Genomic DNA, 15,487 nt, shown 5'->3' with positions numbered 1-15,487 from the left:
TACATCTTACCAAAAAAAAGCTATTCGAATAGTTCATGATGTGGATTATGGAACACATATGAATGTGTTTTTAAAGTCGGGTTTATTATAAATTATGGGAGCTAGTTAAACTTAAAACAGCACTTATGTATAAAGTCAAAAATAACTTACTTCCAGTAAACATACAACAAATGTTCAAGGATAGAGAGGGGGGTTACAAATTAAGAAAACCAACAAGATGTCACTGATGGAACTTTACAAGACCCGAAATGATCAATAAAACCAAAAAATGTCACTTCTGCATAGTGCTATAGGGAAGGTAATTAGAATGTTTTAAAAGAAAAAAATGTATATAGAAATATGCACAACATATGGTGTTGTAAAAAAGGGTAGGACCATAAAAGATTTTTATAGTACTCACTCCTTTTCAAGCACACTATTTTGTTTTATCAGTCTATTTTAAACTCGTGTTTATTTTCATTTTGTGTTTTAAATAAATAAATTGAAGAAAATAAACGGAAAGCAAGTTTTCTTAAATCTTTTCAGGTAAATTGGAGTAATGGAATAAAAAGAGAGATCATTTATTTACACATAAGACACTGGAGGATGTGTGGAAACCCAGTTATGTAGGAAATTGCTAACCCCTCTCCAACGGGGGGGGGTGTTAAGTCTAAAGCTGCGTTATCAGGTGTGTGTGGTTGACTGACCTCTGTGAGTTTGCCGCAGACAGTGCATTTTGTTTTGAGGCCTGATTTAGGAGGGTTTTGCTTGTTCTCGTAGGCACCTAAGCAACCGGTGCTGCAGAATTCCTGGAAGGACTCGCTGGAGTCGACCTGAGCCACGATTGTACCCTTCATGTTTGTAATGTCCCTGAAAAAAACAACAACATCGCTGTAAATTTTACAATCACTGCATTTTTAGGAGAATTAACTGTGTTGCTGCTGCTGTTTGGACACCTAAAACAAAACCCAACTGGGTACAGCCCAAACTCCAGACTAATGCTTCTAGGTGCATTTTTCCTGTAGACTAACTTTTTGCACATGGTGCAGCTTTTTTTGGGTGCAGGTTTGTGGGAGAAGGCAGACAGACAGGTGGTGGAGCAGAACAGGTGTGTGGAGCCTTTCCGCTGGTAGGCCGTTTGACCTTTCTTCAGAGGCTTTTTGCAGTTGGCACAGGTGACCTGGAATGACCCAACAATAAATTAAACAAGTAAAAATATCCCAGAGACCAAAAGGAACATGATTTCATGCAAAATATAGGTCACCAGTGAAACCATTTGGATCAAGACTTTTTCAGCCACAAAGAAACCAGAACAAATCTGCTTGGTTGAAAAAAAAAATGTCTTAAAGACCCACTCAAAAATAGTGTTTTTGGTGTTTTTAACTTGTTCTTGTGGGATTTTTCTAATTATGGAGGACATATATTTAGAAAATTAAGCTTAAAAATTGCATTTCTGACTATGACTTTTTTCAAATAATTAAAAATCAAGAGCAGACGAAAAAATGACGTTGGAAATAGAGATAATTTTGGGCGTAGAAAATACGCTGAACGGGCCACAAGCTCCCTGAGGGGAAAGGGGGGCGGAGTTGCTTTGCACCAACAGTCCCGCTCACAACTCAGAGGCAAATTTCGAATGAACTACTGCCGCTCTGCAGAAACTATATCCTCGAAAACCACAAGTTATTGATTTTGGCAAAAAATTGCATCATTATAGTTAAAAGACCACTTGGAACACTTTGAAGATAGTGTAATAGATGATCAGTATATTTAGAAATACTTCCTTTTTTAAAGCTTGTATTTTCTTTTACCTGGCTGTTTCAGGATCCTTACGTTGAACAAATAAAATCACAAACATATGCTCACCTTTCATTTTTTCTCTTTTAAAAGTGAAGTTACAAAAGAAAAAACCCTGCATTGTGTAAAAATAATCAGGGGGTTAAGTCAGAGCCAGGTGGAGTTTATCATCCTCCATCTCTGGTCATCAGCAGGTGTTCACACTTCCTATTGTCTGGGCCGTCCAGGTGTAGATTAACAGAATGGTGCAGTCGGTGTTGTATGTTGAGATACAGAGGCCTGTAAAAATCTTTTCTAAACGATGCAGAGTTAAGTGTTGTACAGGGAGACCAATAGTTCACAAAACAACTTGGTAAAACTTCAAACTAGACAGGTCTCACAGAACATGTTTAGCATTAACTCTTTAAAGTCCCACTCCAATCATCTTTTGATCTATTGTAAAAGTGTTCCCAGTTGTCTTTTAATGATTATTATGCAGTTTTTAGCCAAAATCAGAAAACCTGTGTTGTTTTCTAGGACGTGGCTTCTGCAGGGTTGCTCAGTTCATCAGAAATTTCCCTCAGAGGTCTGGGTGGGACTGTTGAACCAGAGCAAGCCCTCCCCATTCCCTTCCTCGTTACTGAGAGCTCTCTGTTTACAGCTCGGAGGCAGAGAAAAATTGGCTTTTCATGCCGGCTTTGCACTGATGTGCAACACATAACTAACGTTAAGTGTTGAATAATGACACAAAACTGCTCCATGACAGAATCAGACGATTTACATAGCTTTAGAATCCACTGCAATCGTGTTAATTGTGTAAATTGGCTGAAGAGTTACGGTAGTGGAAAGAATGTAAACTCTCCAGCAGTAACAGCAACATCAAAAGAGGCCACAGTTTGGTGAAAGCCAGGTTTTCAGGGGAACTCGGCTTCAGGTTTGTTAACTAAATGAGATTAAACAGCAAGTGGTTTCTACAAAACGTCCTGAGTACCAATAAAAAAAAAATCAAAGAACCATTGTAAATTCTATGAAAACCAAACAACATTTCAACTGAGACCTTTTCTGTTTTAATCATGGCAGTGCTGATGGAGTGATGATTATGTAAGTATGTTTATGGCCTGTACACTAACTCAACCACTGACTGCTTGGTCTAAATCAGGGGTGTCAAACTCATTTTCACTGAGGGCCACATCAGCATAGTTTCTGTCCTGAAAGGGCCAGATATAACTTATGCATGTAACTAAATGTAATGAAAAATAAATCTAACTACTAATGTTAAATAACTCATTATTTACTTATTATAACTTTTAAAGTGACAATTACAGTTGCATAGAAAACATGTGTTTGCTTGTTACTTTACCATAAATCCTTTTAAATTTTGTCCGCTTATTAAAACCCACATAACTCCATTAATGAAGGACAAACTGTCCAAGTGAATAAAGAAGAATAACATAAAACTGAGCTAGAAAGAACATGTATGACACGTGTTACATTTTACATAAAAAGGCTGCACACCGCCTTGCATCCAACTGATGGTTTGATGATCTGTCTGCATAAGACACATAAGACCTGCAAACATTGAATAATTACAGCAGCTACAGATAAATAATATGTAATCAACTAAAGAAACATTTTCATTTTAAGAAATTAAAAACCTTTATGCTCTCGCGGGCCACATAAAGGGATATGGGGGGGCACACTTGGCCCCCGGGCCTTGAGTTTGACACATGTGGTCTAAATTATAAAATAATGTTCAGATTTAAGTGTTCCTGATCGACATCTCTAAAGACAAATCTACCTCAGAATGGTTGAAGCAGAAAAGAACGTTGTAACTACGAAGGACCACTCTAACCTGGGTGGATTACCTTGACTGTCCTGGTCTGTGGCTGGGTGCCAGAAGAAGTGGATGAGGAGGACTGGCCTGCAGATCTGGGAAGAGAAGTGGCTGATGACGGAGAGTCCACCCCCGTCTGCTTTTGGTTACGAGGAACTGAAGCTGACTGGGAGATCCATAAATCTAGCAAGACAGACAGAAACACACTGGGTAAATGTCACCTTTAATTCAGAACATACTTCCCTTAACTTTTAAGGGTAAAGTTTATCTTCATCCGCCGTAAAACTGGCTCAACTTTCTTTGAACACCAAATTTCATATAGGAACCATTAAAATGTGGCATAGATTTTCCATTAACCCATATTTGTCTAGATGGGACATATTACAAAAAGAAAACAGTCACTTTTAAATTTCATTGTACCTACGATGATAAAAAAAAAGTTTGATCATTCTGTTATAACTAATATCTTTATTAGCAGCATCCTTGTAACATTAGACAGCAGGTTGCTGAATATTTATGCATAATTATTGTGGTGTGTGGGAACAACTGTCGTAATAAATCCATATTTGGAGTAAAGACTCCTAGTTTTTGTTTGTTAAACAGATTTCTTTTTTCTTTGAAGTTGAAGGCTATTCATTAGCTTTCTCTGTGTCTTTTTTTCTGCTAAAAGAAAGGTTCTAAATGCCTTTGTTTTTTGTCAACCTTGTTAGCTTTGGGGGTTTCAATTTAGCTTTAAGAAAGTGGTGGATGGATTTTCGACACAGGACTGAGCAACTGAGAATGAGTCGGATGTGTTGGAGAATCCAGGAGTTTTCCTAAATAAAACTTCCTTCAGAATCCGATTATAAAGAAAACAGAAAAAATGTAGGTTGTGATTGTTTCCTTGGCGGCCCGGTATGGTCAGTACGGCACGGGGTTTGGGGACCACTGCTTTAAGAGAATGCTTGAACATATGTGTTTTACACAAAGTTTAATTAAACAGGTGGCGTTTTGACAGCACAGTCTTCCTAATTTTTGGACCGGTCCAGCACAGGCAATCTAAAATATGCGACATCTTATACAAATGTTTACTTCTTTTAGGTTAAAGTAACAATAAAAGGCAAAGGAGCAGTAGTTCCTTTGATGAGTTCTGCAGGTGTGCCAGCTCACAGAGGAAGCACAGGATGCAGGTTTTTTTCTTTAGTTTGGTTTAGTATTTTGTTGCACACCAGCAGGTTAGCATAAAAGCGATCAGTCACCTGTTCTGTTGTGCGTCTCAGAGTCTCCATTCTGAACAAGCTGGCCGATGGAGCCAGAGCCCCGCCCTGGGTTAAAGGAAGCAGTTGGTCGAGAAGACGGGGTGTCAGGATTCAGGCTGAAGGTGCTGCTGATTTGCAGACCATTTTCCTCTGCCTGGCCTTCAACTGCCTGCAAGCAAAGGTCATCTGGTTAGGATTTACCTCATCGAAAATGCGTAGCATCTAAAATCTGCTATTTTTGTTTATACTTCGCAGCATATAGAGAAGTGTCTGCTCTCAGCGTGTCTGTATTCCTCTTTCTACTGAATTTAAGCATCAATGAACGGATTAAGTGAACAAAGTTCTGACCGTTATGATGGCAGACGTTCCTCCTTGCAGGGATGTCACTGAGGTTATCATCAGGTTGAGGTCTGTCTGGGTGTCCTCTGAATGTGGAGGTGTGTTTACTGCAGACAGCATGCCGCTCTCTTTCTGGCTGCTAGAATCTAGAGTGGTGACACTGGCGATCTTAATGTCTGAATCCGGCTCAGAGCCGCTGCGTGGAGCAGGAGAGTGGGACGCAGAGGAGCATCCTCGGGTGATGGGTGAGGGGGAAGCATCTTTCTGTTCAGTGTCCTCCTCATCTTCAATCACGATGGGCTCTGGCTCTGCGTTGGGAGGCTTCTGAGGTGCCGCCACCGCGGATGCGTTGGAAGACACAGGGGAAGGGGAAGTTTTGGAAACCATCTCTGCCGTGGCAATGTCCTCTTCTGCCCCTGAGGCCGCCTTTAAGCAGTCTGTGCTGGGCGTGTCCTGGAGGGAGGGTGTGGGAGAAACCTGGGGAGCCTCTTCTCCTACGAGAACCACATCATCATCATTGTCCTCTGTGTTGCCCTCCTTTGGGGTTTTTTCTCCGGTTACTTTGGCAACCGTCTCCCCAGACTCTTCGGAAGGAGGTGAGGTCTGTTGCTGGGGGAAAGGAGTGGCGTCCATGGGCTCCACCAGCTCCTCTGCCTTTTCTCCCACAACAGAATTTGGTTCTGTCTCCCCATCCATCACTAAGGCAACCACCTAAAAGCACAAACAAAAACCAGTCAGGACATAATTAGGGGGAGGCCAACTCCGTTAATTAGAGTTATACAGCCTGACAGCTGTGCGTGCAGCTCAGGTATCCCCAAAGGCGAGCTAACCCTGCACAGCTCGTCTGTTACAAACTCCTAACTATAGTTCATCTTTCTGTGTCCCTGTCATCATAAAATTATTTTTAGTTAAATGCAAGACAAATTTTCTTTTTTTCTTTTAATTTACCATGGGTTTGTGCCAGATAAGAGCGCTGAACTTCAAAGGACCAGCATCTGATTAGACTCAAGGTCCATGAACTCCATGAGGCTTAGGTCCCTGATGTCTTTTAATGCTCACAATAGGCCGACCAAGAGACAAAATTCTGTCATTTCAAGTTATTCAACCTTGAGGCAGAACTTAACTGAAAGAAAATCATGAATCTATAATCAGAGGTTGGGATTTAAACACAAATAAAACTGACCATTGTTAAGAACTAAGGCCAGGTAGAGTCAAAAACCATCTTCTGGCTCTTCTAAACAGACGCTTGTACTATAATAAGTTGGTTAATTTTACAGTTTAAAATGATTTGTTTTTATAAAACCTTCTATTGAGAGCCGCTTTCCTGAAATCCTTTTCTATTATTGCCTCAGAAAAGTGTTATTTATAGATAAAGGTGAAGGGCGGTGGTTGGCTTTGTGCATTAACGTCAGGAGGAATGACAGCCATTCTCCTCACACTTCCTAACCCAAGAACCCGGCACTCTGCTTTCTTATTCACCTGTGACCTTTCGCATCTCCTGGAACAGCCAGTCTCGTGTTGCCTTGGCAACCATTTGAGATACACCTTGGTTGCCATGGTGACAAAAAGGCTATCCATCACAGGGACCTGTTCTCAGTGATCGACATATGGAACCTGGCTGAGTTTGGTTCCAATTAACCGGTCTATTCTATATGAACTAATAGTCATTAACCTAAAGACAGAAATAACAGAATCAGCTTAGTATACAGGTAAAACATATGATCTGTGATTACATCTAGGCATACTATAAAAGAGAATCCTATTTGAATCCGGATTTCAGGTAACGGGTAACCAGACAATCAGCACAACCACACACTACACAGACATTTCACACAAAAGCCAGACAGAATTCTGAGTCTGAGCGGCAGTCTCCCACGTCATCACAGACAAGATTGGTGCTCTAGTAGCTTCACTTCCAGCCATTCATGGATGTTTTTAGATGTCCAGCTCTCATCAGCGTTCCCGCCAGCTTATGATGTCGACAAAAACCTTCCTTGGTTTCATTGGACCTTCCTGCTACGTTCACACCAGCCTTGGCAACAATGCGCGTTTCAGGCTCCCACATTCAAAACTCTTACGGTCACGCATCGCTATGCAAGTTTTTAAGTCTGTTTTCCGGCTCTGCATTCAAAACATGTGGCCATTGAACACGTGTAGAAAGTTTAACCGGGTCAATCGTTGACCAATTAGGGACTCGGATTTATTAGTGATGTATGGATTGTGTCGTTTTTGATTCATGGACGTGGCAACCATTTGAACATTGATCATGAAGGAGAAATTAATAATTGCAGTTTGGAATTATTTGACACCAATTCCTTCACATGTCGAAATAAAGCTTTGAAAGAGAAAGCCTGGAGCAACTTTTACATAAGACCCACTCCAGTGGAATTTGTGTTTTTGGAGCTTTTAACATGGTCTTGTATCATTTTTCTCATGATTGAGGACATGTAGAAATAAATTAATGCTGGAAATTGTTTTTCTGAGTATTTCTTTATTGAAATTGTTGTGAATCAGGAGCAGACGAAAAAATGTTGTTGGAAAAAAGCTGCTCTGGAAAAACTATAATCTAAAAAAATTACAGTTTTTTTTTTAATTTGGGCTAAAAACAGAATAATAATAAGGAATACCACTGGGAAATAGGAAAATAGGGTTTTAAGCACCAGTTAAACACATATAACAACAACTTCATGATGGTAAAATAAATACATGACCCACAACTAGACTAAATCGAAAGCCCTCTACCTCTGTGCTTTCTGTTTGCATTATGGTGAAAAGGCCTCATTCGAAAAAAAATCTTTCTAGCCATTTTCTTGCCTGAAAACTACTTTTTTTTTTCTTTTAGATGTCTTTAGAAAACTTTACAACACCTTGTGGGAACTCAATATCCGACAGGTTCCTGCATATCCACCAGTGAAACAGCAGCAAAACATTGTAAAGCAACTCAAGTCCCAAAAGTTAAGTCTTAAGTCCCTGCATGTGAGACATAGATGTGACTCAAGTCCAAGTCTCCATCTGCAGTGACACACAATACTGTTCTCTAATGCTAAATATAATGGTGAGGCTCATTAACACTCCCCTCACTATATTTGCCCGGAATTTGTAACTTATCAGAGAACCAAACAAACAAAGTTTGTTTACTATGTACCGGTAATCAGCCTGTTTTACATGGAAGTAAAACTGGGACTGCTTTACCTAATCCACCAAGCAGCTATTCTGTAAAGTGATCACCCTCTACTTTGTTTCTTTTTCAAACCAGAAGTCAAAGTGTTTCTCCTTGAAGCGCACCCTGTCCAAAGTCTGGAGCAGATTAAAAACTAAGGATCACTAAGGAAAACTCTTGCATTAAAAACCTCAAACAAAACACAACAGAATCAACATTAACAAAACATTTTTCTCAATAAATCAAAAAATGCATAACGTTTTATTAATAATGTGAATGCATCACTTGACTCTTGTCCAGAGTGAAAGCGTATTTCAATGATTTTTTTTTAAATTCCCAATGGTGTTTTAATTATGATTATGAAGTTTTCAAATAAAATCCCAAAACCTAAATGTCTTAAAAAGTCATATTTCAAGCCGCCTCTGTTTCCAAAATCTCCGCCACATGGGCGTGCCTGTTGGTGCTGAGCTGAGCAACCCCGCCCTTAATCCCCCCTTTCTCGAAATACCTGCAGCCAGCCATGAACTTTTTTCTCGGTCGCATGGACCCAGAGGAAGGCTTAAGTTTAGGATTTTGGGTTACGGTTGGGATTAAACCACCAAATGGTTCCTGAGAGCGGCGGTTTCTGCAGCTCACCGCTCCTCCAGCCTTGGACGCACTTAAAACGCATGCTGGAAATGCAGCATTGTGCATCTTCTGTTCTCCTGCAGCTGAGCTTGTCCACGCTGGACGGGGCAGATCAGGGAGCCTTCACATGTGCTACTGGACGGTCGTGACATCACAACAGCTCATTAATCCAAACCGAGCGTCTTTGCGACAGTTTAACAGTGATTTCAAAGGAGAAATACTCTGAAATGCAAAAAGGAAATGATGTTTTGTTACATTTGTTCTCTTTCATTAAAAAAAATGCCACAGGTACATGTGGAAAACTCAAAAAACAATTTTCATCAGAGTAGATCATTTGTGAAAACCTGCAGCTAAATATTTTTTTTCAAAAAGAACAATAACTGAAGCTAATCAAAGAAGCTGTCATTTTAGCATCATTGGTAAAGTATAGGATTAACACTTTAACCCATCAGTTGTTCTGCAGACACAACATAACGACTAAAAGGCAAAACAGGAAACTTGAAATAAACGTATTGAGAAACAAATGCTGCATTGCTAGCAAAAGAAATTAGACCATCACCCTCACAAAACTCATGACGGTTCAGTGACACAAGTTTGAAGCTAGCTTGTAGAACAGCCTGGACAGCATCCCAATGCTAGCAAGCCTGAAATGTGGCAAAGCCTGACGCCTGTTCTCCTCAACGTAGAACTGTTTTTAGCTTCTTTGCAGCCAACAATCTTCCTCTCTAAGAGGTGTTCATCCTTCAAAGCTCACAGCTTGTTCATTAACAAGAAAAAGATGCAGGTGGTTCACTTCCTGTGGACATCTTTTGCCAGCTAATGCTCGCAGCTACACCACCAGGCGGCGATGGGGGGAGGGGGCCGTGCACCTCTGAGTGCACAACCTGAGGGGGTCCTGCTTTCTATCAAGCTGGGCTTTCCAAAATGGCGATTTTGGCTGGAAACTGGTTCCTTCCTACCTTTTGATTCCTCAAATCACAATCTGAGGTTTTTACTGGGTCTCTTATCATGGGATAAACTGTAAAAAAAAAATCTGCCCAAAAAAAATGATGGCACACACATCATGTTTGCATGGTTTAAAGGCTTACCAAATTCAGAGCGTTCTGGCTTCAAATAGGAAAACATTCAAAAACCAATTCAGAGGGCTTCTTGTGATGTGTGGAATTATTCAGCTGATCCTTTTTAATGTTACATAGCTGTGAGGGTGGCTGCAAGCCCCACGTCGCATCACTGCTGACAGCTGCAGCACAGAAACACACTCCAGCTCGAACACTCGCATCTTTGTTCCTATGGGTTACATGCTGTAGAGGACCCAAAACAAGGAGAGCCTGAACACAGTCTGATGAGGTAAAACAACAGTCCTAGCTGGTTATGTTATGACAACTACTTAAGAAGAAAGTATTCAAAATTTTGTGAAAACACAGAGTGTATTCCAACAACCACCTAATAATTTAAAAATGTTGATTAATAATGGAAATCATTATTTAGTGCAAAAAAATATATATACCGGTAATATGATTATGATTTCACTGTCTTTTCTGAACACTAAGTGCTGAAATAAGGTCTTGGCAGATGCAGTGGTGTCCATCGGCCACCAGAGGTCACTATTGTAAGTTCCAATGTCATGTGTCAATGTCATGATAGTCTGGTTAACTCAGTTTGCAGAGGTAGAGAATGCATCTAAATTTCCCACTATCATTTGGTTTGCCCAAACCAAAAACCAAAGCAAACCAGACCACCTGAAAAATGTCCCACAGTGGCTTACATGACGGCAGCTAACCCCTTCTGGCCAGGAAATTAAAAGAAAAAAAAGCAACTAAAGTTGCTAATCATCTAAATGTCACAAGTTAATAAAAAACCATATCTCCTGATCTTTTTTTTCTCATTGTCGTCAAGCCCCTTCCTTCTGTTACATGTTTTGTCTAAAACCTAGAGGTACAAAGTGTTGCAGTTCCTAAAATGACCACGGGTGTCAGGAGTGAGCACTTTCCCAATGACTCCCATGTAAAAAAATCTAAAAAACAAAAGAAATGAACAAAATCAAATGTATAGCGTGATGTCAGAAGCTTCTTTTGGTGTTTACTGCTTTGTGTTCTAATGATGACAACTCTGAAGGGCTTTTTATTTTTCATTAAGTGGGTTTGATTTCGTTAGAGCTAGGGCTGCACGATATTTAGGAAAACCCGCGATATTAGTGATAAATATTGCAATGACAATATAACTTGCGGTATATGAACAAAATAGCTAAGCAACCAAAAAGAGTCAAAATACCTTAAACTATACTCCAAATGACCCTCGTGTACTTAAGAGGCCAACATCTAACATAAAAACTCCATCCGATTGGTCAACAACATGAAGGGCTCCATCTGATTGGTCAACTTTTGCGATTTGGATATTGCACAGCTTGAAATCGCAATAACGATAAGTTTACAATTTATTGTGCAGGCATAGTTAGAGCTCAAATTGTTGCATTATTAGTGGCGTTTCTTTTCTTTCACCAGATTTGAAAGCAGGTGGACCCATAAGCAGACTCACCACTACTTTCTTTAGTCTCAGCCATTTTCAGAACATTGATAAATAAGGCAGAGAAAATTCCACTCAATATAGCCTGACCACTTATTGTCGTCCATTAAAGTCCTATGGGTGGTGTTGACAATAATGCTGTGGTGTTCACAACCTTAAAATGACACTATGAGCATGACGAATGTGAAGCCTTGGACTTAAACTAGACTGTAAAAGAGAACTGGACCGAGTGAGTGTGATGTCATCCATGGAAAATGGCTTACTTACAGCTTTAACCAAAGGAAGTCGATTAAGTTGTGGTTTTTTTCGCAATACAGACGTCGCCATGTTGGAACCAGAAATTGTCAGTAAACAGGGATTGGGCTGAGTTATTGTTTCTATAGCAACCACTCTTGTAGATCAGGAATAAGCTTGATGGAAGGCCACACCCCTACCACTTGAAAGCGACTCAGGAGAATCTGTCAATCAAACATTTAAAACGTTTGACATCTGATTGGTCAGTCTATAACTTGAATAACTCGCACAACAGAAAAAATGTAATGAAAAAAAAATTAGGATTAGCAACAGCTTGTTAAAAAAAAGGTAATTATAACAAATAGAATGAGTAATACCCGTTTCTTTTTCCACTATGGGATTTTGGCTCCTGGAGTCAGCGGGTACTTCCTGTTTGGAATGGGAGGTGGGGGTGAGGGTAGGGGGGTCACTCAGTCCAGTTCCTATGTACATCAAAAGTCTGAACCAAGACAGCCCTTTAACAAAATCAGCAGCAAGAAAAGGCCCTGGTCCAGCAAGTTTATCCCCTGACCTGCAATTGTAGTAAAGGTCTGATTAAAGGTCAAAGGATTCAATATTCGTTGTTATTCTAAAAGGAACTGCTGCATTGGGTCTGCTAACTAAATCCAATCAAGGGCTATAAGATCCTAAATTGATTTTTGAATAAATCATGTTTACATATGTGATGTATTTATTCAATTTTCTAAATAAATTGAATCTAATCTAATTCGAAATGCTGTTCTTGAGTAAAACAATCTTTAAGAACCACTCCCATCATGATCTTTTGCAAAAGCGTTCCCAGTGGTCTTTAAATGATTGTGCAGTTTTTAGTCAAAATCAAAAAGCGGTGTCGTCTTTTAAGACAGTTTCTGCAGAGCGGCAGTAGTTCGTTAGAAATTCACCTCTGAGTTGTGGACAGGACTGTTGGTGCTGAGCAAGCCTGCTCCCACATCCCATCATCTATCTGTTTACACTTTCTCCTGCTAGTTTACAGCCCTCACACCCCCAACCTAACATTACCAGTGCAACAAAAATGACAAGCAATATTGAAGCAAGTGGACGCATTACACTAAAGTGGAGAAGGGAACGTGTGACTCGCTGTAGCATTTTTTCATTTATTCCTGATTCACAACAATTTGAATAAAGAAATACTAAGAAAGGCAATTTTGAGCTTTCCATCGTGAGAAAAACACCACAAGAATACCAAAAACGCAATTTTCATCAGAGTAGGTCTTTAACTTTGCAGTGAAAACCTTCAACAGCAGGCTGGTTCTGCCTGACAGTGAAGCCAAATGAGGAAAGAGTCTCTGATCAAGTGACAGGAGGCACAAGAAGCAGAAAACCCCCAAAGATAAATGCATTTGTTCAAAAACCTGATGGAAGTCCATAGCATTTATTTCATATAGGCTCCTCTCTGGAAGCCAATACCTTTGCTGATGTCCAGAGATTTAGAAAATTTGATATTTTTGGACTTAACAATGATGAAATGCCGTAAGAATCCCCAGATCTGCTCTCCTGCATGAGCAGCATCTCCCATCCAGCTTTCTGACCTAATATCCCACCAGCTGAGGACTCTGCGCTCTGATGGAGGGAAATAGCCTGGTTTAGACCGAGACCAGACTGCAATGCAGAGCTGGGAGGAAGGTTGCGTTCACGTGACTGCGAGGAAAAACGAGGATCCAGCATTAATTAGCTCTGACATGCAACCCCACTCCCAATGTCAACACCAGGTGGAAAGGAAGGTGGGCCGGAGCTGTGGAGGGACTGCCCCCCTGCAATAACACACAGGGCCTGCGCCACATCACCACCTCAAAGGTGCTGCTCTGCCTTTCCAGCTGTTTCTCCTAGAAGGTCACAAGGTGGAGATGTGCAGCTGTTTGCACCAGAGGAGAATACTCCTGACGTATTCCAATGAGGTTATTATATAAGGCTTATGTCACTGATGCATAATGTCCTGCCCCCCCCCCCCCCCAACCAGCTGATGGGCTCAAGAACAGCCCCCTCTGGTTACCTGGTAGCAAAATGCCGCACTAAAAACCCTCCACGCGGCTTTCCTGAGGAGAAACTACAAAATCACCGAGGATTGGAAGCGCGCAAAGCCTTCTGGGAAGCGTGCCCTTGATTAATGATACAGTTCAGGAATCACCGAATCAGATTCAGGCGCCCGGTTCACTCGGCGCCTGTCACCCCTCCTCTTTTTTATTACCTTTATAAAACCCAACTCCACAACTTTCAAAGAAAATATTTTTGTTTAAAAAAAAACAGCTACGTGAGCTGCGCAACTCTTTCAGCCATGCGCGCGCGAGCGTGCGTTTGTGTGTGTGGTGGTGGGGGGGGTTGAGCTCCCAAGTTGGGGTTCATTGGAAACGTGGTTGAGGGTTTTCCGTTCCCACCCCTGCCTTTCCTGGCGCAAACAGCCATTGGATTAGCGGCGGACCGAGGGGAGGAGAGCAAACCCAGACTGCGCCATTGTTAAAACGCCTCTAAAAACGAACGCAACTGACTCAAATACGTGACAATGTGGCCCAAAAAAAAGCTCGAACACGTCAGAGCACGCGCTAAAAACGCAACTCCGAGCGTCTGCTGACGTTTGTTTTCACCCAAAAAAAAAAAAAAAACCTCTTCAGTCGCTTAGTTTGCCCTTCTCGCCCCGGCACGTGCCATTGGTATCAACTACAGTATTTGACACAGCTGAAAATTACTGATTTCTAGGATACCTGAGAAGCCGGGGTTTTAATTGGAAAGTTACCCTGCAGAGTCCACCCTAGCGCAATCAGTTGCACTTACACCCGGTCGCCGGAAGGGGCGCCCTTCCCTTTGCCGTTACATGAACAAGCTTCAATTGTGTCAACAACAAACCCCAGATAAACGCACGCATCATTTTTGGAGCGGTTTCCTGTTGCTGAACGCCAGGTGTAAGCCACAAGCCCCGACCACACCAAATCTGCCCCCTCCCTGCACACCTCACAGCGGAAAACGCCAGTGCCCGCCGTCCGCCATTAGGGAGCCGACTAAACAATACTGTGGAGCCTGGAGGCGGCTGCAGTCACAGCACACGGAGCGTAAAGGGAAATGTCTGTAAAAATGTAACTACCAATAAAGCCTTTCATATGAATGCTGCTTTCGGGCTGGCTCTGAAGAGAATTCCCAGGAATGCCGCCAGAACCCCCACAAGTTCCCAAAACTTTGAGCAATTTGGCGTGAAAGTGGAATATATGGACAGGCTGGGGGGATCGCTTACCGGAGAAGATCTTGAAACGGTGTAGCGCCACTTTTGTGCCCTGACATTAATCCCGGGGAGCGCATGCGCACAACGTAGAACTTTCCACTTTACGTCTAGAGATCGTCTATCACGAAGATGACCCCTTTGAGTTCTGTGTCTTCTCTGACAGTCAAAGGAAAGCAATTTCTCACAATCTTTTCAGATTTATCACCCCTAATGACCGTTTTAATGGTCAAACAAGCCAAGAAAAAAAATAACTGCGTGAAGTAACAAACAAAACAGAAACAATCTATTTTCTTTAACCAGGGCCTTTTTAATCTTAGTTTCTTCTTTACAATTTGCTCAAATAATTTATCTTTAATACAGTTCTTGGGGCAATGCTTGATATCAATTTTTAGTATAACCCCAGATTCTTTTTCTTAAAAATATTTTTCATTGTATTACACAATAAGTCTGTAACAAACCTGAAACTGTCCAAAATTCTAAATTCAGAGTATACAAAAAATCTGTCACTTTTG

General features: G+C 41.2%; 1 protein-coding gene across 1 annotated transcript in view; it reads right to left on the bottom strand.

The window, feature by feature from the left end:
- zmym2 (zinc finger MYM-type containing 2) overlaps window positions 1-15,163 on the bottom strand; it is a 40,356-nt gene extending 25,193 nt beyond the window's left edge. Inside the window, exons 1-6 of the mRNA XM_023950573.1 lie at window positions 14,988-15,163; window positions 5,173-5,874; window positions 4,825-4,993; window positions 3,618-3,769; window positions 1,011-1,159; window positions 687-849 (exon numbers count right to left, since the gene is read on the bottom strand). Of these exons, the coding sequence (XP_023806341.1) occupies window positions 687-849; window positions 1,011-1,159; window positions 3,618-3,769; window positions 4,825-4,993; window positions 5,173-5,859 (1,320 nt within the window). The 5' untranslated portion in view covers window positions 5,860-5,874; window positions 14,988-15,163. The remainder of the gene's footprint in view (window positions 1-686; window positions 850-1,010; window positions 1,160-3,617; window positions 3,770-4,824; window positions 4,994-5,172; window positions 5,875-14,987) is intronic.
- Window positions 15,164-15,487: the final 324 nt, after the last annotated feature.

Source organism: Oryzias latipes, chromosome 21 (assembly GCF_002234675.1).
Source record: "Oryzias latipes chromosome 21, ASM223467v1".
In the NCBI taxonomy this organism is placed as follows: Eukaryota; Metazoa; Chordata; class Actinopteri; order Beloniformes; family Adrianichthyidae; genus Oryzias; species Oryzias latipes.
Note: the sequence above shows the minus strand (reverse complement) of the source record. Positions and strands in the feature narration are given on the sequence as shown.